The sequence below is a fragment of the Electrophorus electricus genome, chromosome 7 (genome assembly GCF_013358815.1).
Source record: "Electrophorus electricus isolate fEleEle1 chromosome 7, fEleEle1.pri, whole genome shotgun sequence".
In the NCBI taxonomy this organism is placed as follows: Eukaryota; Metazoa; Chordata; class Actinopteri; order Gymnotiformes; family Gymnotidae; genus Electrophorus; species Electrophorus electricus.
The window spans coordinates 14,572,398-14,599,799 of NC_049541.1; the positions used below are offsets into that span (position 1 = coordinate 14,572,398).

The following is a 27,402-nucleotide window of genomic DNA, read 5'->3' on the forward strand; positions in this document are numbered from 1 at the left end:
TCTTACTTTTGGCTCAGACCAGAGCAGAAATAATGGATGAAAAAAAGGTTCCCTGCACACTAGGAAGAATATTAATAAGTCATCTGGTTTTGCTGTAAAGGCCCAACACTGAGATTACCTAAAAAAAATTATAATAGAAAAAAAAAAGAAAAATCTAATCCTGTAACAATCATATGTGAACTGCAAACTCCTGAGAATATTTTCTTGTACCCAATTTTTCTTTCACCATTTTGTGTTTCTTTAAATACATATAAACATAGTGTATGAGGTCAATTACAGTTTATGGAAATCAAGCTGCAGTTAATCATTAGAATGTCATTTGTGTGATTTAGGAACCTCAGTAATAAATGCAACATATTGAAATTATCTAGGAGCAAATGTTGTCAAAAACATTTTCCATGAATAAGAGATTCACCTATTACCCTTATTTTCTATTTCCTTCTTTTACTGTGTACACTTTACATGTCAGAAAAGAGGAAAACCCTGTTAAGGCGAATACATTAGCAATGAATGGACCCAAGATAGGCTTGCTGAAAACCTTTTATTACACAGCAAGTCATTATGTAAAGTACATGTGTTAGACTCCTTCCAACTTGACCTTATTCTCTCTACACTCCCCCAAAACATAAATATTTAACATTTATAATTTACTGCTCCCACATTCAAAGCTGTAAATTTGTTATAGCTACACTGTTAAAAACACAATATGTACAATAGACAAGGTATTTGGCATACTTACAACAATTTCATCATCATAATTTACAATTTCTCAAGTACTGATTCTTGTGATATGATCATTCAAAACTCAATAAATCCAATTCTGGATTTGTAATTTACAAAAAAGGTATATAAGGTATATAATACTCAATATTTCAGAAACAGAATCATAGCACTGAATGAGGTGATCAATATTTTTCACTAAATGTTTACAAAACAATATCTGGTCTTCTGTTGTTTATTCTGGCAAAACATCATCCGAAGGGCACAACTGAAGGTTTGATACCACATCATTTCATTAACATCGCCAACACAGACAGTATAGATGCATACTGCTAAATAAAAGGTCTACCAGCCCATAGTTTAGAGCATGTATATGAATGTTTATGCATCACAAATAAAAATGCAATGCAAAAAAAATAGTAAAAACACAATTCATTATCACTGTTAAGTAGGGCTGTGACAATATTAAATGAACAGTACTGTAATTGTGCAATGACACATGAATGAAATAAGAGTTGAACAAATTGAATCTAAATTGCATGTTAAATGTAGATTTTTATCATCAACCAAATGACAAACAGAAAACTGAAAACAGGCTATACTTGAACTAAATATTGGTGCTTTTTTTTCATGGATGATTTAATTAGGTTGCACAAATAGTCATGTGTTATTGTTGAATCGTTTGTTTAACAGTAGAGCTAGATGATTATACTGATATATTGTCACACACTCACTATGGAGCACTGTGTTCGAACCCTTCAAATGAACCTATAATTTCTACTGACATGTGACGGTGTGATGTGACAACTGGCATATTTATGGGTGAGACACTTCTGATTGGCAGGTTGGCATCTAAACAGGAGTGGCCTTTCTGTAATGGCTCCAGGAGTTTCTGAAGGAGTTTCACAGTCACTGTATTCTGCATGTTATTAGGCATCTTTCTGCCATGCTCCTGGGAAGGACACTTCCGCCTTCGGCTGCTTTCCCCGCGCATCTCCTGTGGGGTAGCATGGGCTCCAGCCTGTCGGCTTGTAGGTAGTTATGCTGCTCACTAACTCATTTGTGCTTCATCTTTACTGACCTTCAGAAAACCAACCGTAAAACAACGGCACACAAAATCTGGCAATAGATATCCTTCTTAAGCCAAATATGTGGTGTGTGACTTTTCCCTTTTTTGCATCCTCCTTCAGTATCGACAGGTTTGGAATATTCAGTTCCATAGAGCATCAACATTCCTTTGGCACCAGACTTGGCAAAATAACGCAAGGATTTATCAGCAGGGACGGGCTGGAGTTCTGAATTGTCATCCATCAGAATCGGGCAGGCGAATGAGGAGTTCAACAGAGACGGGTTCTAGCACTGAATGGCATCCTGCCAAAATCATGCAAACCATGGAGCTCTGAAACGCCCATACAGGCCAAGCAAGTGATGTTTTACCATGTTAATAGATAACTGTCAGATAAGACTACGGTATAGAGGGAGGTTAATGTGTGCAAACAGATTTCAATTCTTTTCTTTCGTGTGCCAAAAAAAAGGATTATGGCCTCTGACATCAAAGACCTGCTGAAAAAAATACCCCTGTTGTTGGATGAGAGAAAGTGGTGAATTTGGCACCTAAAAAGCACAATCCATTTCTATGAAAATATGTACTGCATGATATCCATGTGGTCATTATCCAGTGGCTGCATGAATACAGGAATTGTGGCGACTAGCACCTTTAAGCCATTAAAAAAAGTACAATGTACTTAAAAAAACGTGCAATATCCATCGATACAAGACTCTGTTTTCAATATTTAAGGCAAAACGTAAGTCTCATATCAATATTTACACTTAATGGAATTGGCAGATCTACCCATCACACTAAGAAAATGCCCTGGCACTCGAGTGATCGTGTACACATTTTGACATGGGAACCTTCCATTCTCAAATCTAAAAGTGCAGACAGAAGCAGTCATACCCCTGCAATGTCCCTCCTCCACTATTAAACTGGATATTTGGGTTTACTGGCCCAAACAGAGAGGGGGAGAAAGTGCAAGTGGTCAGGGTGGGGCTTGCACCCAGCAGCTCTAGAGCTGAGAGACCTTCCTGGGGAGGGGTCTTGGTCGAGGGAGTTGTTCAACCCGCCGCGGGTCCACCTCTGGCTTGCCACCGCGGAGCTGGTGAGGCTTTGGTGGGATGGGCGGGGCATCTGCACTGGGCGGGGGGATGGAGAGGCTGTGGGGAAGCAGCACCGGCCGCCGGGGGTTGTTGCGCTCATACACACTGTAAGGAGGTGGGGTCTTGTTCTCACGGCGAATAAGCTCATCCGAACCGCTGGAGATGGAGGTTGGGAAGGCGTGGTCAACAGCAGGGGCCTCGGTGCCTGAGGCGTCGGAGACGCTGCAGCGGCTGAGAGAGGAGATGCCACTGCTGTAGCTTCCGGACAGAACAGGTGAGTTGGGCACAAGGCCTGCTGACTGGCACTCCGTAGGCGAGGGTGTAAAGGGGGAAGCATGGGTCTGCAAAGACACACACACACACACACACACACACACACACACACACACACACATACACACACACACACACACACACACACACACACACACACACACACACACACACACACACACACACACACACGTTTCAACACTGCAGACTTTAGATAATAGCCAGTGCAGCATTTATGAATAAGATGTATGACTTTGAATATAATCCTTCCCTACAGAGGCAGGGATGAAACCACAAGGCTTAATACATTACCACACCTGGGCCCTGGGAACATAGCCCTCCCATTCACTCAGAATCTAATCCAACATGCCTGATATGACTGCTCAAGGATTTCATTTACATTATAGACAAATGTGTTTCACTCGATGAAATCTCAATTCTGCAGGATGGTAGATCTGCAGGGTTGAGCACCCATAAAATCTAATAATAATATTTTGTACAAATATACTAGTGTTGTGATATCATTTTAATACTTCTCCCCTATACTGAAAAACCATATAACATTCAGAACTGCAGTGGACTTTAATCACAAAATAAATAAATGTTGAATTGTCAGTGCGACAGCTAGCACAGTTGGATGTGTTGTAGTGAAGGACTACCATTTATTTAGCCAGTTTAAATATGAACATTTTCACACTCACCCACTGTCAGGGGTGGCCTTAAGGACAGATATTTAGAAATTACATGTACTGTACTGACTGCATGATTTAAAAGTAAAGTTGCCCATTTCTTAAGTGTTGCTCGCACTTAAAACACGCTAAAAGCTTCTGTGTGTTCCACGACCCACAGTCCATGGACTGACAGCTCAGAGTAACCTGCCAATCAACATTAAAGCATGTGTGTGTGTGTGCGTGTGCGCGCACTTGAATGACAGACTACTGGTCTGCGCACAGATAGCTGCCCATCAAACTCTGCACTTTCTAAGACCTGACAGCTCTTGCATCATGGAATTCAGATTGTTTCCCTCTTAAAACACATTCTTCCTTGTTCATTACAAGGGTATAAATATACAAGGAGTTGCCTGTGTTGTTATGAAGTTATTATTAGGTGTGTACACCTATGATACAGCTGTCACCTTTCAGTCGGACCCACATACTCTGAAGTTAGTTGGATGATGGTAACTTTTGTTGGCCGCTGTACAGTTATGTTGTGTTATGTTTTAATGTGGCCTCTTTCATGAATGACCTGTTTGTGTGCTTTTTAAAAAGGGCAGAAGCCTGAATAATTTTCTGCATGTATATATGCACAGTTGATGATACATTCATAAGCATTTTCATAAATGTTTACAAATACAGCATTTATGATGTAAAAGCAAAGTATTAACATGTCCACTTTCAGCATAAACGCATTTCTAAAAGCTTCCAGTTAACGCCTGCTCCTTAGTCAAAACTAGGTCACTTATGAAATAGACTAAAAAAGATTGACATACACAAGGTGTAGAACTCCACTACAGTGCTGGCAGGAGTGGGGAATTACAACTTAAGAGTAGTAAAATGTACATTGCCAATAAGGTACAGCTATAGTATATAATAAAGTGACCACTCAGGACACGTTTAATATGTCCTCCATAATATAACCATCTGTATTGCTCGGAAGCCTATTTTATTTTATCAGCTCTTTGGAGTATTGCTAGCTTTCCACACACTTTTTAAGGTAATAGAGAATAAATGAATGATTAGAGAGAATCTGGCTTGCAGAAAGTCTGGTCTGAAATCAATATGCACTGCCGGATAGAAACATGAGAAAGAAGAAAAAGGCAGAATTACTGGCTCTGGATCAGTCTCATCAGGATGAGTTAGAGCATCAGGATCACAAAATGGTGATTAGGCAGAGAAGCAAAGGATTGTACCGGCTTACAGGTTCCGCTGGGCCCCTCTGAACATGGGTATGATCCTACACACACAATGCTAACTAGAGGCCAGCTCTCGCAGGCCAAATGAAAGGATCAATAAAAAATACATTAAATAATCAGATCGGACCTATTTTTAGAGTTCAGCTACCGTTTAACAATTAATATGCCTGAAGGCGAAAGACTGAGAGTGCATCTAACTTGTGTACGAGTGTTTGGTGGGACGCACTTAAACACTAAGCCAGCTACTAAGTTGTATTTGTTTACTTGCTTTGAGCAAGGAGTGTGTGATATGCAGGGCTTAGTGTGATCACGAGGTCTTGCGGTGCACTTGCTCTGTATGCAGGAGCCGTAGTGAGGAGGGTGCAACTCTCTTCTTAATTCCTCTACACCTTTGAGACCCCTGGGCCATGTCCAAGTTCAAAACAGCAGCAGTCATGATGGAGAACAACCCGAGCGCACATCTCTGACGGTTGAGGCGCGTTTAATACGTGGGTGGGGCGTGCCGAGCCTGGCCTGGCCACGCGTCACTCAGCACAGTGCGAATGCCGTCTCATCTCAAACTCCTCACAACCAAACTCTATCCAGGCTGGTTCGGGAATAACAGGGTCACAATGGACGTGAGAGGAAGGAGCTCCTACCTTTTGTGGGGACCGCAACGCCGGTGCCGGCGACTGCGATCTCAGGCTCTTAGCAGGAGACCCTGTTCAAAGAGGCAGAAAATGATCAAATGAGTGTCAGACATTCTTCACCAGCTGACATAAGGGTTTGAGACAGTTAAATTTAGCCAGCGGCCGTGCCGACCGCCACCGCTGAAGCCGGGAAACGTATTGCCGCATGCCGGAAGCCCCCTGCTGAGCGGCCGGTGCGTCCGCCGGCCGTTCATTCTCGTGACAGCGGGCTTCATTACAGTCGCCCAGTGTCAACTTCAATGGACAGGAGGAGGGATAGACTCTAAAAGCGCCCACCTTGAAAAACGGCGGGGGGAGCAGGGGCAAAGGAGAGGGAGAAAGAGGAGGCAGGTGAAGCATGGCCAGCTTCAGCCTGACATTCAGGGGTTTTAATGAAGCCTGGAGGCAGCATGCAGATTAGATAGAACCTCACAGAGAAGACTCATCCCTCCAAGAAAGGTTAAGGATTATAACACAAGAGAGCAGATAGAATCCCAGAGAAACGGACGCTCCAGTCCCTACTATCACATTCCAACTGATCAATGCACTTAAAGATCTGGGGCGGGGGGGCGGGGTAGACCTAATGGAAGAAGAACAAGAGAATTCATGATTTAGGTTTCTGGATGAATACTTTGCCAGGGGTGGAAATAGTGATAGAAGAGGACAGAGGTTAAGAGGGGTGAGAAAGCAGCAGGAAGCCAACCTGCCAGCAGACAGAAGGTCCAAGAGAAGGTGTGAGAGATGTTAGTGCCGGCGGCTGGTTGTCAGTAGAAGTGCATCTCTTCATTTTCTTTCTTTCTTTTTCTTTTTTACCTGAGTACGGAGGCCTAGGAGGTACAGGGGGACACAACAGCTTCCCGAACGAGTCGGAGAGCGGGGTGTCAAGACTCCAGCTGCTCGGGGCAGGCCTGACCACTTTGCACACAGACAAAAGATGCAGGACTGGTCAGTTTGTTTAGCTCAACACCATCCCGGTCCCACCAAGTTTAGCAGCATGTTATTTGCCATGGTACATCTGCCAGACGCATAGCTGGCTACACGTCTAGTAAAATTTCTACATATCCAGAAGACCCTTGCATGGCATAATCTCAGGCGTCTGGCTTCTGTTTGGGTGGCACATTCATAAATGGTACCACGTTTTTCATTGAATTCTTTACTTCCTCACTCTGTTTGAATCCCCTAATCTTCACCTGGGTGGTCAAAGAAAGAAATCAAAACAAAAAACTAATTAACTAATTAACCCTTCCCTCCTCACTTCCTTCCTCCCTTCCAACGAGATTAATGACCAGATTAAGAGGATCTCGCAGAATATGCACAACCAGAGTCACACATTGACTGGTACCCTCAAAAACCACAAACACATACAGTATGAATTCATAGATAAATATATGACTTATGTCTGCTGCTGAAGAAAACCCATCACCCAGGGGAACCCGTCTCTGAGCCCGCCAGGCAATAAATGCAGATTTCACTGAGATGAATGGATGAGAAGGTAGCGTGTGAAAAGCACCTCCCTCCCCTCCCATACTGGAAGAGATGAAAGTGGCATTGCGATGACTGAGTGAGTTGATCCCGCCGGTGGGTACAGCGGGACGAGGAGGTCCACGAGCGGGTCCAGCTGTCAGCCCACGTCAGGTGCGTCTTTCCATCTATGCAGCCAGGTCAACGCCTCTCTCAACAGCCCATTCGACAGACTTGTGACCCAGCACGTGTGTGTGTGTGTGTGTGTGTGTGTCACCTTTGTCTGGAGCAGAGATGTTGGGATCACTGCGGGGGAGGGAAGTGTCTCCTCCTGGATGCGTAATGGTCCTCTGCAGAGGAAACGTGCAAGCATGCTTACGGAGGCACTATTCTCAGTCATCTCTCTGTATTTCATGTCACATCTTGCCAGCAAAAATGTCTTTTACTGCAGGAGAAACTGATATTCAAGCCGTTAAAAGCACGTCATTGCTGCTGACATGGCTAGAATACCATGGCGGGGTTGGGGGGGTGGGGGGCTAAATATGTATTTTTACCGCAACTGACTGTATGGAGTCCAGACAAAAGATGTATTTTGTCTGTTATCTCGGACATTATACCAAGAATCGGGACACAAAGAATATACTCCCCCGTGTTTCCAGAGGTTTGGGAAAACAGTGTAATTACTGGTATGGGGTCTAGGTTTTGGGTTGTGTGAGGGATTAAGGTCAGGAATAGTGCTGTGTGGGGTAGAGGGGGATGGGGCATATATTATATGTGTTCTACCTGTGTGGGGTCCAGGGCGTTGGGGAAAACGGCACTGCAAGGCCTCTCCCTTGGAGAGAGGCAGGAGTTCTCCCGGACATGTTTGTGTTTCTCGGACAACTGCGGTGAACCTGAGAATGGTGAAAAAGTGGAGGAGAGGGTGTCAGACAAGCGCGCGCGGACACACACACACACACACACACACACACACACACACACACACACACACAGCCGCTCCGTCCTTATTCCTGTCTCACTAAACAGTCTGCACAGGAGCAATATATCCCCCTCCCACACACACACACATACACACACACACACAACGATGGCCCCCCCACCCCACTGAGGTGAGAATTGTACTGCGCCGCTGACAGATGGCTAGTTGGCGGCGAGACGGATTCCTAGACGGTGGGAGCGGCTCCGAGCTGTCTGCAGGCTACGCTCTCTCTTCTCTGTCACCGGGGTAACGGACAGCTCTCTCCTGCCTCTGCACTGCGCCATAATAGCCATCAGGGCAGCAGTGCCTGTAATTCCTCACAACACATTACAGGCGGCTTGCGCCTGACGGAGATCCCTGTGAAACAGGGAGTTGGAGATGGAGGAGCAGGGGGGGAGAAGATCACCATCTCCTGTAAATGCCCCAGTATGTTTCTATATTAAAGGTGAGCATTCACCAGAGAGCAGACTACTGAGAGGCTGAGTGAAGAGAGATAAAGAGGGATTTGTGTGTGTGTGTGTGTGTATGTCTGTATTCAAAGCAAGGAGTGAGTGGCATGGCCTGAATAAATGTGCTCTGTGAAAGCTGTGTACTACAGGCCTGTAATCATCATCATCATCATCCTCAAGGAACACACTGAGCCACTCTTCTCACCTCTGGCGCTGGAGGGGGCGGAGCTGCTCACGTTGGGAGAGGCCGAGTGATTGGAGCTGAGGCTTGAGGTAGATGGGCTGGGCTGAGGGCAGAGAGAGAGGAGCGCCAAAAAAAAAAAACAAACACCCACAATGAATCACAAACAGTTCTCCACACCGCACCAACCGTGGGAGATCAGCCATTCTCTTGGATGAAAACAAGGTTCTCAGATAAAAGGATTGCTTTTTTTGTTTGTTTTGTTTTTTTTTTTTAAAAAAGATCATACCTGCGAATCTGAAAGAGAAAAAAATGTGAGAAAAGACAGAGGGATGAGAACAAGTGTGAGAGTGAGAGGGCAACAGAGATAAAAACAATGTGAGGGCAATTAGGAGACAGATAAGAAGAGAAGAAACAGAAGAGGTGAGGGTGAGATTAGGGAAGTCGATGAAAGAGACTGACTGAGTGCGGAGAGAGTGGGTAAAGGGTTGAAAGAGGAGGTGTAAGAAAGAAGGATGTGGCAGGCTGATACACAGCTTGCGAGCGTGCTTAAGATTGTGTGCACGCACGTGTGTGCTTGTGTCTGTGCACCGGGCGAGAGAACTCACCTGCGCGCACGTGTGTGCTTGTGTCTGTGCACCGGGCGAGAGAACTCACCTGCGCGCACGTGTGTGCTTGTGTCTGTGCACCGGGCGAGAGAACTCACCTGCGCGCACGTGTGTGCTTGTGTCTGTGCACCGGGCGAGAGAACTCACCTGCGCGCACGTGTGTGCTTGTGTCTGTGCACCGGGCGAGAGAACTCACCTGCATGTTGAAGACCTCGTCGGAGCTCTCTGACTGGCCCGTGATGTTGCTCACTTCATTGGAGGCCTGTGATGACAGCGAGGATGAGGAGTAGCGGTTTGCTGCCGGATAGCTGAGCGGACTGCGAGGACCCCCCACCACACACACACACACACACACACAATTAGAATTCACCTACCATATGGCATTTTTATTTAAAGGAAAGCTGTGAAGTAGTAAAATATTTGCACTCGGGGGGGGCGGCCATTGCAGCCTGGCACTCGATAAAGATTGTGCCAACACTGACAGTGCTAACACTGACAGGTTTGCAGCTCAATATGTGTAAAAGGACACAAATATGGTGCGAGCAACTCCTGGCGGCGCTTATGTGGTGATCACCAGACTCCCACTCACGGAGACGCCCCAGCCCCACTTCCCGAGTGCTCTTCTTACTGGCACAGGGGGTTTGCTGGGGGCCCGAACCCTGTGGACACAGCTATCCTGGACCGGCTCACCTGTGGCGGACCACCACGCGGCTTCCCTCGGGGCATAGTATGTTGGGCACCGAGTTGCGTCCGATGCGTGGGCTCCCGTTTGTGAAGTGGACGGGGCTGGCTCGCACATAGGCTGGGAACTCCTGCTCCAGAAGAAGGACAACCACAGAAATGGATTGGAGAAGGGGACATAGGAAAAGATGATAGTGGAGCTCTTTGTTCAAGGTTGTGGTTGCAGCTACTGGGAAATGTACCTGAATCCCCAAGCTGGACTTCATGAGATGGAACTGATCCACCAGTTTCTTATGCAGTGGTCTCATGTCCTGAGGGACGAATTTGTCATGGACGGCCAGGCCAAACTCCAGAATGTGTGCCTGAGTGGCCGAGAAAGAGAGAGAGAGCAAAACCACAGTGCAGGTGCCTCAAACTTTATAGGCAATTAGAGCAATCAACTGGCAATGCAAATATAATGAAACAAGCACTTGGTTGTTTCATTATGTTGTTGACACTCATTGCTGGTTCGTTGAACACATATTGCTTGGATTATAGAATTATGTTTTAGGGTCTGGAGTTGTAAAGGCAAACCTGAATAGCACCAGTGACACCAGAAAGAATGCTCACAGAAAGCCTTTTTGAGTCGTAAAGTTATCTAAAACCCAAATTATCTCCCACTCCCTCTCTCTCCATCTTTATTTTTCACACATGCATAAGTTAAAAAGGAGCAAATGCTACAGAAACAAGAAACATAAAAAATTACATAGCGGTGAATTGTGCATAAACCTTGTGTTAAAAGATGTACCAGCACTGACCTGTTCAAACATTAGTTCTCTGAGGCGTCCGATTTTATCTCCATCCTCTGGGTGATTCATCGCATAGTCTTTCACAAAGAATGCCTGAAGAAAACACACACACAATTACCATCATCATCATCTACTCTGCAGGTACATCACATGCAAGCCATTGCAAGATGGCTAGAGAAAATAACGCCATGCTTTGCCTTGTAATTGCACCCTGTGATAGAACTCAGTGGAGAAGCAAACGCTTTCAAGCCGCACCAAAGGCAAAGGGAGGGAGCGGATGTGGAACTTGGAAGAGGAGCTGTCGGGAACGTGGCCAAGGAGGGCCGTCGTCTCGCATCTTCTCACAGAGAGAGAAGGAGTGGAGACTGAGCCTGTGCGCACCCCTCCACGGTCTCTCCCGAGCGTGGCCTGCCTGTATCTCTAAGGAGCCAGCCAGAGAAGGGCCAGAGGAGACAGAGCCCCACCCTCCCGCTTCAAAGAGCCATGACGGAACAACTGGAGTCCCACGCTGGGCGCCTGATGTCCTGCCCCTGACTGAATTTCAACGCTACGGCTTCCTTTAGTACATCTAAAGAACACGTGCATAAATCAGTACTTATCAGGCTGGTTTCCCAAGCAATAAACATGCCTAGTGGTATACCATGACAGAATCAGCATTACTATATTAATTAAGTCAAAAATGTTCGGCATATTCTGTGCCGGGAAAATTGTGAATTATGAATCAATGCATTTCAAATGCATCTATAAAAATGTCTGCAATTATCTGCCATAGGTTTGCTTTGTTTTGGTTAGACAGATGCTTTGTCCGGGGTACTGCACTGGAAAATCAGAAATAATTCAATATCTTGATTTAGCATCTTTGAGCAATACAAAATAATTTGACACTAAAATTATCCATTTGTGAAAATGTCTGTTAGGAGAGGCTAAAAATCATTAGTGAGAGTCAATTAAAACTGAGAGGCTCACAAATGAGGGTAGAAAAATAGATTTTCCTTAAGGGCTGAACCTAAATAGCCATAATAAATCTAAATATTAATGCCCAAAGTTGGACTATTCAGTAACGAGTCCACTGTTGCTGTGTTATTTATTACAATCTGAAATCTATTCAGGGCCACCGATACCAGACTCATCCCCGATACCCCGAAACATCCCTGCGTTAGCCAGGGCAAGCTGTGGAAGGGTAACACACACACGTGCACACAAATGGCTGCAGTCTCTTACATGCCCCGAACCCCGACAATCCCCATACACACACACACACATCCCAACACACACACCCCCAGTTCAGTCAACTCCCTTGATGACACTTCCCGAGGCAATCATACTGAACGCTGCAGGTGCATTAAAGTGAGGTTGCTATGCAACAGACTGTCGTGTGCACTCGAGAGAGCTGTCGGCCTAACATGGCCCTGGCTTACGCAGTCTTCTAGACAATTCTAGATTCCCACAGTGTCTTTCATTTCTCAGAATAAAAAAAGGTTGCTTTTAAGGTGATGGCCTCTTCTTCCATTTCCCTGCTCCACACTGTGAGTGCAGCGAGTCAAAAAGCATTCCAGGAGACTCACCACAGAACAGTGTCATTCTTCAATTAAAAACAGATTCTGGGATCTCACCATTTTAAGCCCTACAGGCTGGGTCTTATGGAGTGGAGGTTCTAGGTCACATCGTTGTGCAACAGAATAAAATCACAAATGATAAAACACTAATCACGCATCTCATGTGCTGTACTAGTCAGACTCCAGGCGTTCTGCTGCTTTTGGTTTTCCTTTTAAAGTTCAGGATCATCTGTCACTGCAACAGTTTACATGTTTACAACTGAACGCCCACTTTTCCGATCATCTGATCAGTCCGCGCTGCAACCAGGAAACAAACAAACATTTAAAAAACGTGAATGAAGCGCTCCAGGTGTGCGGCGCACCTAAAAAGCGAGGCGTGCCGTGCACGAAAGCAGTGAGCTCTCCCTTTGAAAATAATTAGAAAAGGCTGCCTGACTGGAAAAAAAAAAAAGCGTACAGCATGAATTCTGCTTAAACTGGTAGACTACAGAGCCTCGTGTTTGGGCGGGTTATATATAGAACACTCTAGCGCTTTTTGGCTTGCCTGCCTCACTCATGCTACCCCAGGACCATCTGCAGACAGGCACTAATTAGGATCTTTTCTAATACACACAAGCTTTAGTAACTAGTGAGCCCAGGCCTCCCACTACACACTAACATGAAACCTAACTCTGTAATTACAGCTCCCTGAAACATATAATCTCCGTTACATGAACCAACAGGTCTGTCATCTCCGACGAGGGAGCAGGGTGGCGGGTCGTAACAGCGACGGCAGGCTGTACCTCCTGGTAGCGGGCAAGGCCTCCATTGACGGCGGCGTCTACAACCCCGTTCAGGCACATGGTGAGCGGGTTGATGTTGGACATCTGCCGGGTCTGGCACTGGGCGATGAGAGTGCGCAGCTGCAGGTTCTTGTTCTCCAGCACCTCGATGGCATTCTCCAGTGGGCTCACCTCCACCTGCGGCGCATAACGCACACAGCGGTCACTCGCGTGCGTGCAGCCCGTTGCCTGGCTGACTGCGCGGCTGCCAGGAATTTGCTGGAGCAGCGGTCAGAGGGTTTGCTCACCAGTTCACGCTTCTCCACTTCGAACCAGCGGGAGATGCCCGGAAGGCTCTGTACCAGGGTCAGTGTGGTCCTCTCCACCCACAGACTCTGCAAGGCAAAATAAACCTCCATTCAGAGGAGCACAACTTCCTCCCGCCCCTGGGCTCAGGGTGTCGCCCCTATGCATTCATTACTGTGCCCTGCCTAACAGCTGCTATTAAATGCCTCCGTTTATTGAAGGCCATTTGTACTGGACTTTGGAGTGTACTGCACAGTACCCTGAACTTCCACTCAAGCTGGGCACAAGCTGTGTAGAAGGTAAACTGATACCCATGGAAGCCGCTCATTGGCCCCAACACTAAACCCGGTGTAACCTCAGTTTGGAGCACAGGGCTGAAGGTTCGAATACCCCTGCCCCTCCCCTCTCCCTTTTCTTTTTTGCATGAAGACATTTTATAGCCAATAAATACAGCCCCCCCCCCCCCCCCCCCCCAACCGCCCCCAAGCCCTTATAATGGCACACTTGAAAAAGTGCAATTCCATTCAATATCTCTACCTCAGACACACTCGTCTCAGAACCAAACTTCATGGATTATTCAGTCTTTCTTCCTCACGTAATACAAACGCTGTTCCCAGGAGACGTGTTTGTTGTGGCCAGTGCATATATGGTAGGGAACAGTGGGAACTCACAGGAAAACTTCAGTTAGTGAAAATGAGATTAAAACAACAACAAAAAAAAAACGTCTCGCTCCAATATAATCGTATCACCTAAATATCATCTTATCTTAAGTTAACGTCATAATTTGACTGATATTACTCTGTGGTAAGTGAGACAGGACGAAACATACCTCGGTGTCTGGGAAAATGCAATATCTGATGGGCTAAGGTGTTTATTTCTAACCCTATACCCACCAGAGGCCACAGGAAATCTAACCCCTGTGGTAGATATGATCCACTTTTTGGATGTGATTTTCTGGGCTGGATATTGAGTGAGAGAGGAGAGAAATGATATTTGGAATGAGCTGGTCTCCAGGCCCCTAAAACTTTAATTAGCTTCACCGAGTGGAAAGTGAATAATGCAACACATGAGACCACACCTGAGCTCTGAACACCTCCTCCATCCCCCCCTCCCACACACACCCAGAGCATGAATACCCAAATCACATATAGACAGGCAGAGACAGAAATATCAAAGATGAAAAATGAGTGAAATGGTGGCGGCGAGGGAGTATGGCAGACAGACCACAGGCAGACAACGCAGCTAAAGGCTTCCAGACGTAGAGTTGAGCTCACCTTAAACTCATTCTCCTTGTCCTTGGTGCCCTTGTGGAAGGGACGGTCATAGCGGAACCTCCAGATGTGGTTGACCTTGTAATAGCTCTTGATGTTGTCCGGAACACCATCCCTCTGGAGGACGTCCTGGCTGTCTGGTACGGGTGTCACGGCATAGATCTGGAGGTCTGGGGCATGACCAGTTAAGGACTGCCCTAATGACATGGAAATACCAACATTCTGCTCCGAGACTTAGTCAATATTTTCGCATTTGCATATTGCAATATGCTATGCTTTGTACACATGAATAAATGTGAACGTTACAAGCTCAAATTAAACAGGTTTAGTAGAGAATTATGTCTTTACATCTCAGATTTACTTCCACAAGAATTTAATTAATTAATTAATTAATTAAAATGGGCATGTCTACTCACACAGACCATGGGCTTTATTCACTCATTATCGAGCAATTATCCAGCAATTACCTAGCGACACTGATATGGCACAGCTATTCTCATGTACCTCCAGAGCATTTAATGCAGACCATTTATACAGTCCAAATGCAGCTTCTGCCCAATCTTTACAGCTGCAAAAATGTTCCACTTCAATTCCAGAAATAGCTCATTAGCACCCAAAGGTCTGGAGGATGTGCACATACATCTAATGTCTAACACACACACGCACACCAGTAGCAATCCTAGGAATGTATAAATGGGCTGCAGTAAGACCATAGAGGGAGGACAATAATAACGAGACAAATCAGAATAACTTTACTGGGAGACATAAGGTGTCAAGTTTATGGCATCATTTGTGTAAAGTGAATTCTCGAATGTGGTATGAGTTCAAGTCGACTTTCGAGTCGTTAGCACAAAATTTTAGTTTCGTCTCATTATCGGTAGGAAACATATGGTGGTGGCAAGCGACTGAGTACAAGGACCCCAGCCACTGAGAGAGGCAGGGCATGATGAGTACTCCCAGGAGGCAATACGCCTCCTGCAGCCTCTAAACTAGTTCGATTTCATTTTTAATGTTGTTTAAAAGTGTGGTTGATTTGCGTGTGTGTGTTTAATGAGTTTGGTCTGTCTCCTTTAATTTATTAGCATTTGTTATTCCCTCCAATACCAATTAGTTTCAATTTTAGCTTGTGTTGTGACCGCGAATAACGCGAAGCCATGATGGTCTTGAGCGTTTCCTTTATATCCACGACAGTATTATTAAAAAATAATAAATAAATAAATCCATACATTCATTATAGATTTAGTCTGTGGTTTGTATAGTAACTGCTACTAAATTCTATTAAGTTTTAAAAGAATATGCTCTATAACTAAAACCTCAACTAGATGAGACAAATCAGAACAACATTACTGGAAGACATGTTTACGTAAAGTTGCTTCATGAGACTACGGATTGAGTCCTGGATGTGGTACGAGTACAAGCTGACAACTTCAGCTAAATAATAGCATACATGCTAGCCTATGGGTTCAAGCAGTTATCTTTATACACCACATTGACTGCCTCTCATCTGACTATTACTATTGACTCTTTAAGCTCCCCCCCACCCCCCAGTGAAAGCCTCACTATTTATTAATGTCAGACCTGTGATGGATGAGAATAGCATTGCAATATTGCACATGACCATGTCGAAACTGGAAGGCAAGATGTCATGAAAATAAAAGTTTTATTCAAATATTTATTTGTGTTCCACACTCTGAGTCTTGAGCTGAGTCAGGAGTCTAAGTCACTGACTCGAGTCCCTATGTCTGCCAGGAGAAATACAAAAGACCCACTCTATTTTGCTTAGCTACAGTCATATCGGGATTCCTGGAAATGCATGTGAAAGAGACCGTGCTAGCTACCAGTCAGTGTACGAACACATGGAGAGAATTTATACGCAAGGTGGATTTGTAATAAAACTTATTTTTCTTCGCTCTGCTGACGTCTGCACTTAATATACATACACTGAACAACTTTTCTCCAGCTGAGTGGGTGCGACCAGTTTAATCAGACAGTTACATGAGACAAAGGTTTGGTGCAGTAATGAGAGTCAGATTTCAGGGATGAGCAATGCCAAACCTTCCCCCCCGAAACACCAGCACACACACACACACACTTCACAGTGAAACTCAACAGGCCATTTCCCCCCTGTGTGGTGATAAACCACCCTGTCCTCTGCTCACACCGGGCATATGTACACACACACTGCAGACTGGAGATCACAGCGCAGATCTGCAGGCACTCTCCCCAGTGAGGATAAAGCGCTACACTAATGCAGTTTGACCACCCCTGTCCACTCTAATCGCACTCGGGAGAAGGTCCACCCTGATTTCACCTCCTGTGCATATAACCCCCACGTCACCACGAGCCCACACCCCTGGCCCCAAGGCAGGACTGGATCGACTGTCCACGACATGAAGGCGTTTCCAGAAGGCTGCTCTGGGCCCAGGTCTACACATAAAGCAACTCGCACTCATCAGAGGTGCCATCCAGACTAGCGCAGTGAGCGAACTCGGAAAGCAGCAGACGCCACGGCTGTGATTAAGCGTATGGCACCCAGACACCGCTGAGATCATGCAAACTGCCGAGCATCTGGCCAGGGCAGTCAGATGCTCCACTAATAAGTAATAGAGGGAGCTCATCTGGGTTATTGATTATCGCTCTTCTCCCATGTGTGCACGTGTTTGTGTGTGTGTGTGTGTGTGGGTGTGATCATGCGCGTATGTGTGCCTGATATTGTGTGTGTGTGAAGCAGAGAGGATACACTGGGCTTCAGCCTGGTAGATGCTCTGGTCAGGCTGGTTGGCATGCTGCATGGCAATGGCATGTGGGAATTCATTGAGCATGCGCTGCTGAAAAGCCTCCAAGCGCTCATAGTCATGACCACGACACACAAACTCCTTATTCTGCAAAGTGGGCACACACACACACACACACACACACACACACACACACACACACACACTCAAAGCATACATTGCGGGTAACAGTGCCATCAAGTGGATCGTGAAGAAACAGTATAGGACATTTAGTGAAACATATAGTAAAACAATAGATTAGGCATACTCTGTCTGAGGTTTGTTTTAGATTTTGCATGCTAGGTGTTAGTGGCTCACTGCTTACCCTTAAAAAAAAGGGGAACTTCTTTCCATAAAACCCCACTCTGAAGAACTCAGGCTCCAGTCTTTGCTGGTCCATGATTTTATCATACAGGGAGGCCTCCATCATCTAAACAATACAGACATTTCAGTGAAAAAAAAAAGAAAAGATTTTACAATCAGTATTAATTACAAGAAGTGACACTAAAATGTTAACATCATTGTGAGATAGAACACAGATCTCTGCAGTCGGAGTAAAAGGATTTGTATATTAAACATAACTTCATGAGGAAACACACACCCTCATTTTGCTCAAGTTCCGGTAATCATAGTAAGCTTCGTACTGATCAGCCAGCTCTCTGCACAGCAAGATGCCGTTCTCCCAACACTGCGGGCGACAAAACCCAAATTGATGTCACAACACGCACTCGCAGTTAACTTACTTTCCACTAGGGGGCAGTATGTGATCAACAACAAAATTTGTATGGCATGAAATCTTCCTTAATGGAAGTAAAGCGCTTCGCAATGACGCTAATTAAATGGAAGGTTTTCTCCCCTGCTGTTTCCTAATCCCTCATCAATGGCACTCACAGATGGCGATGCAAGGAATAAGCGAGCAGGCTAGACAGTGCACGGGGAAAAATCCGATGTCATTTTCATTCAAGACGTCGCTGATGAGTGTTGGCTGATTACGAAAACGTTCTGTTTTGATGGGGATCTAATGGAAAGACGAACTCCAGCTGATATGTTGATCAGTAGGAGATGGCGTGTACATGATGAGATGCACATGTTTCTATGCAACAGGGAAATTAGAAATCATCTTGGGATTAATGAAAGTTTAAAAAAAAAAAACAAAGAAAGAAAGAAAAGGAGAGACGGAATAACAGAAAAAGCAAAGTTCTTTGATTTGATCCGTCAGGTAGACGATGTCTGGCACCTTGCCACGGTCAAAGTTCTGGATGATGGTGAGGTGCACGTGTTCTTTCCTCTGCCACTCGTTCTGCATGGGGTAATTCAGGAACTCCCGCAGTGGCCGCTCTGACCACTCCAGCAGCTCGTCATACAGCATCAGTGTGTAAGCAGCCTCTACGCGCGCACACACACACACACACACACACACACACACACACACACACACACACACCTTGAGGACAACACATTGAACAGGTAGCCCTTGCTCTTTATTTGCTCTAGTACTCGGACGACTCCACCCGTCCTGCCCCTACTACAGTCCTCCGCCCTCTTGCTACATTACCTGTGTAGTTCTGGGCTTTTGAGTGCAGGTCATACAGCTTATGGATGTAACGGATGTACATCTCTTCCTTATTAAGTTCCATTTTATAGAAGTTCTGCACAGAGAGAGCGAGAGAGAGAGAGTGAGTGAGAAGACAGGGTGGGGAGAGGGAGAGAGGCCAAGCGCCAGCGTCAAGTGTTTTTCTGCTCTGGAAATTAATGAGGCCCGAGTCGTCCACCCACATACCCGGGTGCTTGTGGGTACTTATTGTGCTGGTTGCTATGGATTCCAGCATACAGCGACTTAAGCAAATGAAGTGAAGCAGCACAAGGAGGCTGGGAAAATGTCTCACACTGAGGGGAATAAAAAAAACAAAACACTTTCTTCTCCTTACAACTCAGAGAGGCTGAGGAATGAGGAATGAGGAACTGCAACTGTTGATGTGCTGAAGTCAATCAGCTTAGCGCCGTTCAATTAGCCTTGCGTCATCGAGGCCCTAGTGGGCCAGAGTCCCACTAAAGCACATGTGCAGTCATGGCTGTGTCCTGGATAGGCTTTCCTCACTGCAGTACTTGTGTAGACCAGGTAAAGCCCGTTCTGTTGCTCCAGCAAAGTGCTGTAGGACTGCGGGGGTGGGGAGGGACTGTATTAATGCTGACATCGAGGATGCCAAAACGAGCTCACCAGCAGACTGACAGTACAGCCAATCTTCTTCCCATCGACTTCCCCGAGCTTCATACAATCCCTAGAGAGGACACACCATAGACAACGTTACATTTCTTCACCGGGGACATTTTGCTTGTGTGCAGACGTGTGTGTGTGTGAGAGAGAGACAGTGTCTCACCTGTAGTCCAGCAGTCTTTCCATCAGACGCGTTACCGTGGCAATGAGCGAGATTCCACTTTCTCTCCATGTTTCTCTCTCTATCTTCTTTAGAAGACTGATACAGATGTGTACACACACAGAACACAGGTCATTTATAAACTCTGTTTTTTGCATCAAACACTCATTCCTTTCAAGATCCCTTCCTCAAATCCCCACACACACTCCTACCCACGAGCACGGTGAGTGGTGGTGCTTACCTAGGGTACGGACCGAACAGAGGAATTCTAGTCCAGGAAAGCAGAGATGAAACAAATTCATATTAATATATTAAATGTCTACAGCACTCACTCACACAATTTAGCACATGGTTAGTAATGTTAGTGCAGAAAAAGAGAAAGAATGTGCAAAGAAACACAGACACGAGGCTTATATAGAAATTCTGATACATTCATTTCAAAGCTCTTCATTGTGGGTGAAGAGAGAGCAGTATTGATCAGACTGACAAAGTGGAGAGCACTACTTTGAATGGCAGATGCACATCAGACTGACAGTGGCATTCTGGGAGTTCTTCCTGTCCACCACTTAACCAGCTACGCAGGACACACACACATACACACACACAGCTGAACATGTGCAGGGCAAACGACTCTCAGCAATGAGGTCTCCACGGGTGAAACCACAGGTGCGACACACCTCTGCCCAGCGTTCTACCTGAGCCCATAGCCACACACACACACAAATGCGGCTGATCGTTTGCCTGCGCGCGACATGAATGTCTGCAGCGCCAAGCTCATCGCACTACTAAAGGCCACGATGACCAACAAGTCGAGTGCAAGAAGGTGTTACAGCAAAGTGCTGGTATGAACAGGAATGACGGTGAGCGTGCTGCAATGCGCTGATGTCCCCATAAAACACTTACAGGTTGCCACACAGATAGTCGGTGGATGTTTTCACTCACATGCTGTTGAAGAGTTCCCGGTACGTCTCATCACCTTTTCCCTCCGACATCAGACTGTCCAACTTGTCTATGAGTCTCGCTTCCACCTGAGACAAAACAGTCGCTGCAGCTTAAAAATGGGACTGCCACATGCCTAATTAGAGGCAGTGGCGTCTGCAGTGGCAGTGCCTCGACAGCAGGGGGCACTGCCGTACCTGCTTGAAGTTGCCGCTGCGGCGTTGCTCCCAATCCATCATGTCGTGAAAGATGGGAATCATGACATTCCTCAGATCCGGCTGAGGAACCAGCGTGACCTCCAGAAAAGGGCCGATCATGGCAGGGATGAAGTTAAATTTGTGTTCTCCTTTAGGAGTGAGAGGGAGAGGGCAAGCCTTTTATTTAGGCTTCAAAACCAGACAGGTTACAAGGTTCACAAAATTAGCTGATGAAAAATGTATCACTAGCTTGCCAGTGCCACATTTATATCCTTCACAACCTGACTTCAAAAATTAAAGGCTAAATTTGTCCACTAAAGTTTACCAAAACACACTGAACATGTTGAGCTTTAGAGTTACAGAACAGAATGTGGCTAAACATAGAGCTTAGGACTTGGAGAACCCCTCTCAGGAGCTCAAAGAGGAGAAACAGCCTGCAACAACCAGAGAAAGCACAAAACACAGTATCCAGGTCATTACACTAGATGCAGAGTGTGTAAACAGCAGCTCACACTCTGAAACAAAACCACTCCTTGGTGCTGCACAGAGGAGGAACCTCCATCTGAGGTCTCCAGAGTGTTTGGGAAGATGGCCTTTGTACAGAAGCCTCCAGAAAGGCAGCACGACTTCTGTAACAGGGAGGTGAGCTCTCTATCTGAAGTCACACATTTCCTTTAGTACATAGTACAGGACAGATGCCTCATGAGTGATGCGTAACTGCTACAGCTCTCTAAAGAACAGTGGAGGCTCTTCCCTGTCTTCAGATTCAGAGACAACAGGAGGAACAAAGCTCCAGAAAAGAGACATTAATCCGTTCACCAGTGAGAGTGAGGGGACGGGGGGGGGGTCAATGTCATGTTACACCATATAGAGATATATCACTATATAGAGAATAAAAACCTGTAGATGATCCACAAAAAAAAGACATTCTGGTGTTTATCACTTACCCAAATTCTGCCACATACTGAAGATTTCACAGCCCATCATTACCCTCATATCACCATACCTACACACGCGTGCGCGCACACACACACACACACACACAAGGAAATAAAATGTATGTGTGGGAATTCACTGTTCAGTGATTTCCAGATTGTAATGTTTTTAGAAATTACAGGTAACTCTGAGGTAAGTGATTATTTGTGTACTGGATTAATACACTCGAAAAAACTCCTGGAATTCACCGGACCATCTGTGCACTAAAAACACATTGTGAAAGCCCATTGAGAATTGTAATATGAAAAACTCACTTTTCTAGAATTTTCTTGCGTTTGGAAGGAGAGAAGGTTTCAAGTTGCAGGCAGGGCTGGTTGATGAAGATGACAGACAGATAGAAGTAGGAGTCCCACACCTACATAAAGTACACACACACACACACACACACACACACACACACACACACACACACACACACACACACACACACACACACACACACACACACACACACACACACAGACACACACACAGTAATTGAGGACATTGTTTGTGCAGTGATGGTGTTTCCAGAGTGAGGGGGTGGGACGTGTACTGTCCCAGCACTGTGCAGACTTAGAGGAAGGTGATGCGTTCCACCCAGGATGCTACTGAGAGCAGTGTAGGAGAATGCCACCTGTTCACACTCTCATACACACAGTCGCTTTGGTCCACAGCTCCCATGCACACATGCTGTGTGTGGGAGCTATTTAACGCACACCAACACACACACACACACACACACACAAACAGGCCCACACATACCTTATAATCAAACTTGTCGTTGAGAAAGTTCTTCCTCAGTGCGTCTGACAGGTAGAGCACAGTGGTGATGATGACACTGGAAAGCAAGCGCAGCCATCAAATCAGCTTCGTTAGCATACTGAGGTCTGTGTCAGCCACAGGCTCCTGATGAAAACAGCCCTGACATCACCACCCCGCATGCCCTCAAGGTGCTCACTTATTGGTGACGAGACGCATTACTGTCCAGTCCTTAGGGAACATCTCTGGCCGGATGAGGATCCGGAACACGGTGAAAATCTGAAGCAGAAAATCCTGACAGCAAACAAAAAAAAAGAAAGAAATGTAGCTAAGATGATTAGGAGCTGTGTAGATCTGTAGAGCATTGTAACAGGCTGGTTTAATGTGTTATACAATACGACGGGTGTGTGGATACAAGTGAGCAGGAGAAAGTTTGAGTGTGTTGGGGTGTGTGGCCACTGGGTGTGCCACTGTAGGAGTGTGTGTGTGTGTGTGTGTGTGTGTGGCCACTCTGCGGAGCTCGCCCAATCTCACCCTCAGTTCGTCTTTGCTGGTGAATTTCTGGAGGAGCTGCTGGTAGTGTTTGTCTCTCATCTGCTTCAGCAGAGTCAGTAGACAGGCCACAAATTCCCCCTGAAACACACACACACACACACACACAATCATTAAGGTGTTTGCCCGGGCTTGGTGCAGACCACAAATGCATACCCTGCTCAACACTGTCGCCATAGCAATCACAGCTAGCTGGCAACTGTTGCTGAACATGTGTTTGTGTTCCTGAATTAAACACGCTATACTGCATGGGAGGGAGGGAAGAGAGTTGAGTTTGAAAAGCCTTTTATTTAGGCTTCAAAACCAGACAGGTTAACAATTTGCACACAATTATAGTAAGTCCACAGAAAGAGTGCAAATACTCATACAAAAAAGACATATATACAGTGCTGTGAGACTGTTTGTTCTTATATTTTTGCAATTTAAAAAATGTTAAACATTAAAATGTTTCAGTTCATCCAACTAATTTTAAGATAAGACAACATAAGTAAAAAAAAATGCAGCTTATAAATGATCATTCCATTTAATGAAGATATAGATTTATTCAAAACCTATATCAAGTGAAAAAGTAATAGCTCCTTTAAACCTAATAATTGGTTGTACCACCCTTGGCAGTAGAAGTTTGCAATAAAGTGCGATCTTTTACACTGCTGTGATAGAATTGTGGCCCAATCGTCTTTGCAGAATTGTTGTAATTTGGCTACATTGGAGGGTTTGAGCATGAACTGCCTGTGCAAAATCTTGCCACAGCATCTCAATGGGAATCAAGTCAGGACTTGGACTCGGGCAAAAACCTCAATTTTGTTTTTTTGGAGCCATTCAGAGGTGGACTTGTTTGTGTGCTGTGGATTGTTGCCCTGCCACGTAACCCAGCTGTGCTTGTGCTTTAAGTCACGGGTGGACGTTCTTCTACAGGATTTACTGAGAGCAGAATTCATGGTTCCATCAATCAAGACAAGGCTTCTAAAATGTTGTAACTATGACTCATCAGTCCACAGAATATTATCCCAAATTGGTGGTCATCTACATGTTTTTTGGCATATGTGAGACGAGCCTTTTTTTGGTCAGCCGTGGTTTGCTCCTTGCAACTCTGCCACAGATTCCATTTTTGCCCTGTGTGTTTAAATGTTTTCTACATTTGTGGATAAAGGCTCTCTCTGGGAGTCTTAGCAATGGCTTTCCAGACTAGTAGATTTCAGTGACTGTTTCAGAAACCTTCCAATCTATTCCACGTTGCCAGAGAGGTTCTACTGACATAATGTGTAGATTCAGCAGCTCTGGCAGTAATCAAACCTTGATTTGAGTGTAACTGGACCCAAGTGTCAACTGAATTTGGTTAAGTGGTTGACTTAGTAGTTAAGGTGCAATTACTTTTCCACATAGAGCCTAGTAGGACTGAACAGCATTTCTCCTTCAATTTTTTAAATCATTTTCCTTAAATCGTTCCTTAAATCAGCATTTTGTGTTTACGTCATCTTTTTCTAATATTAAAAGTAGTTTGATTATCTAAAACATTCTAGTGTGACACATATGCAAAAACAGCAGACATTGGAAAGGGGGCAAATACTTTTTCCCAGCACTGTAGCTTTGGCAAATGGCCAGAATTTAACACGAGGCACGTCAGATTCGAGAAGAGCAAGTGGAGGCTTTCTCCTCCCACAGTTCTTACACAGTGGTGGTTAAACACAGCTCAGAGGGTAAACAGCATGCAGGCTTTGAGTGTGGAGTGGGAGGAATCCTCCGGCTCTCTGCACTCTGTCTCACCGTCACGTCCTGATACTGTGGCCGTATGGTCCCTCCAGTGGACTGGGGACGGTTGGAGATCTCCAGTATGGTGCTGAGTAACACGGCCAGCATGCTCTCCACTATCAGGTCGACCTCCTCGGACACAGCTGGCTCCTGTAAATACACACACACACACACACACACAGAGGAGGGAGGGTAAGTGATTAGGTTAGCATGCTGTGCTGAGGGGTTTCTGACAGGGTGAAAATGAGAGACTGAGAGACAGGCGACTGGACGAGCTGATGCCTCACATTATAAGTGGCCCTGCTGTGTGTGTGTAACAGCTATTTAACACAGACACACACACACAGACACACACACACAGACACACACACACACTCTCTCTCTCACTCACACTTGACTGTTACTCTCATGTCATGCCACAATATGGGGTTGTTATTCATTTAAATAGATATTAAATGGCAGCAGGAATATTACATGATTGGCTGGAATAGAATCAGTAAATCCTTGTTATGAAATTTTGCTTGGGGAATTCTTTCAGAACATCCAATCGACCACACGTTATTTCACAAAGGCACATCAAGCTGTCAAAGGAATACTCAACAGGAAAATGTTTGTGGGTTCCAAAATTAAAACTTTTTGTACAAAATCTGATTATTAACATCTTTTGTGAACTGTATATTGGTAAAACACTCCCTTATGACCCAGCTGTCAGGCTGCCTGGGGATTAGAGAGACTGCACTCATTCTCACCATCTTTAACCGTGTTCTGTACCAGCCTTGTTTGATCAGAGCGATCATGAAGGTGCTCGGTACACCAGAGCAGCAGCAGGGAGCACAGCTTGCTACTTTAGTACAGTGGACGTCAGCTAAAACTCACTCCATAGTCATCTAGACTGGGTCTACTATTCAGAACCCTGCATCTTTCAAAAACAAACTAAAACAAAAAACCTCTCGCTCTCTCCTGGTGTTTATTTGGTGGACTGAGAGTTTCTTAGAGGTTGCATCACTCTTTCTCAGACTTATTCCAGTATGTGTGTGTGTGTGTGTGTGTGTGTGTGTGTGTGTGTGTGTGTGTGTGTGTGTGTGTCAGGGCTGAGGGGGTTGGGGGAGTACTGTCAGAGGGCACCGTGTGCGGTGCTGTCTCACCGTGTCATCTCTCCTGATGAGGGACAGCATGATGGTGAGGATATTTGCACACATCACCACATCTCTCTGCTCCTGCATATGAGTCTGTACCAAACGCAGGACCACGGGCAGCAGGATGCACCTCGACTCTGAAACACACACACACACACACTAAGCATAGCATCCACTGGCATTATATATGCTGCTATACTACACAAAATCTCTACCTGTATCACAGTTAAGTCCTCGTATCTGAAGTGGTTATTCACTGTGTGCTTGTGTGTACCAGTGTTCGTGTATAGCTGACTCTCCACAGTCTTGGCGATGCAGTGCAGCTTGACGGCCTCCAGGGGGCAGTCTGCTCGAGAGGCTGACGGCAGCCCGCCCAGCGTCTCACTCACAAATGTGGCCACCTCTCTCACTGTGAACAGCTTCAGCAGTTCCCCATAAACAGCAGGAAACATCTGCAGAAACACCGCCTGCAGACACACACATCGGCCTGGAATACTGTCTGTATATACATACATAATACCTGCATATACATATATAAAAAACAACTGTGACCATAATCTTTCCAAATTTTCATGCCTCCTGTCATCATGGGAATATCTGGTCTGCACAAACTGCTAAATAGGATCTCCTTCACCCAAAACACACCACACTCCAAAAAACACAAAAAAATCTGATTATAAAAGGAAAAAAGATCCTGTTGACTTTCATGTACTATCCCCCATTGGTAGAGTACTAAACCCAGATTAGCCAAAACCTCGGACCCTCCAGCTTGTTGGGCATCCGCGGGGTTCCGTAATCTCCAGTTTCCACTGCTTTGGGTCTAACCCATTTAGCCGCACATCTGCTGAAAAGAACAGATACCAGCAGTTGAACTGTCTGTCACTGCTGCACCGAGAGCAGAGAGGGAGGAGCTTTGGTTAGCTCAGCCAAGGCCTCGAGGCCGAAGGCCAGTTCAGTGCCCTGCCCAAGCGACAGCGAGGGACGCAGGGGTGGGCTGGAGGCTTGAGGATTAGCGCGGATTAGCGCTGCGCTGACACCTCCTCCCCTCACTGGTGTCTTTCCACTCTCCATGAAGGTTAAACTCTCTGGACAGGCTGGGCCATTCCAGGACGAGAGTGGAAAAGTGGCGGGTACGGAGGTGCAGAGGCTGGGGGGAGGGGTGTTGGAGGATG

The 27,402-nt window shown here is 45.7% G+C and overlaps 1 protein-coding gene across 3 annotated transcripts in view; it reads right to left on the minus strand.

The window, feature by feature from the left end:
• Nucleotides 1-522: 522 nt before the first annotated feature.
• The window catches only part of dock4b (dedicator of cytokinesis 4b), a 72,572-nt gene continuing 45,692 nt past the window's right edge, over nucleotides 523-27,402 (minus strand). Inside the window, exons 23-53 of one of the 3 annotated variants that reach the window (XM_035528052.1) lie at nucleotides 26,505-26,697; nucleotides 26,240-26,367; nucleotides 25,110-25,244; nucleotides 23,328-23,426; nucleotides 22,993-23,087; nucleotides 22,797-22,872; nucleotides 22,307-22,407; nucleotides 22,004-22,062; nucleotides 21,057-21,205; nucleotides 20,863-20,948; nucleotides 20,162-20,188; nucleotides 19,924-20,019; nucleotides 19,764-19,824; nucleotides 19,101-19,194; nucleotides 18,783-18,931; nucleotides 18,147-18,233; nucleotides 17,871-17,975; nucleotides 17,512-17,653; nucleotides 14,775-14,941; nucleotides 13,503-13,589; nucleotides 13,216-13,392; nucleotides 10,887-10,970; nucleotides 10,332-10,451; nucleotides 10,099-10,220; nucleotides 9,605-9,725; nucleotides 8,825-8,906; nucleotides 7,975-8,084; nucleotides 7,469-7,541; nucleotides 6,544-6,645; nucleotides 5,701-5,762; nucleotides 523-3,218 (exon numbers count right to left, since the gene is read on the minus strand). In XM_035528052.1, the coding sequence (XP_035383945.1) occupies nucleotides 2,787-3,218; nucleotides 5,701-5,762; nucleotides 6,544-6,645; nucleotides 7,469-7,541; nucleotides 7,975-8,084; nucleotides 8,825-8,906; nucleotides 9,605-9,725; nucleotides 10,099-10,220; nucleotides 10,332-10,451; nucleotides 10,887-10,970; nucleotides 13,216-13,392; nucleotides 13,503-13,589; nucleotides 14,775-14,941; nucleotides 17,512-17,653; nucleotides 17,871-17,975; nucleotides 18,147-18,233; nucleotides 18,783-18,931; nucleotides 19,101-19,194; nucleotides 19,764-19,824; nucleotides 19,924-20,019; nucleotides 20,162-20,188; nucleotides 20,863-20,948; nucleotides 21,057-21,205; nucleotides 22,004-22,062; nucleotides 22,307-22,407; nucleotides 22,797-22,872; nucleotides 22,993-23,087; nucleotides 23,328-23,426; nucleotides 25,110-25,244; nucleotides 26,240-26,367; nucleotides 26,505-26,697 (3,621 nt within the window). In that variant the 3' untranslated portion in view covers nucleotides 523-2,786. The remainder of the gene's footprint in view (nucleotides 3,219-5,700; nucleotides 5,763-6,543; nucleotides 6,646-7,468; nucleotides 7,542-7,974; nucleotides 8,085-8,824; nucleotides 8,907-9,604; nucleotides 9,726-10,098; nucleotides 10,221-10,331; nucleotides 10,452-10,886; nucleotides 10,971-13,215; nucleotides 13,393-13,502; nucleotides 13,590-14,774; nucleotides 14,942-17,511; nucleotides 17,654-17,870; nucleotides 17,976-18,146; nucleotides 18,234-18,782; nucleotides 18,932-19,100; nucleotides 19,195-19,763; nucleotides 19,825-19,923; nucleotides 20,020-20,161; nucleotides 20,189-20,862; nucleotides 20,949-21,056; nucleotides 21,206-22,003; nucleotides 22,063-22,306; nucleotides 22,408-22,796; nucleotides 22,873-22,992; nucleotides 23,088-23,327; nucleotides 23,427-25,109; nucleotides 25,245-26,239; nucleotides 26,368-26,504; nucleotides 26,698-27,402) is intronic. The other 2 variants (XM_035528053.1, XM_035528054.1) reach the window with 2 other exon arrangements.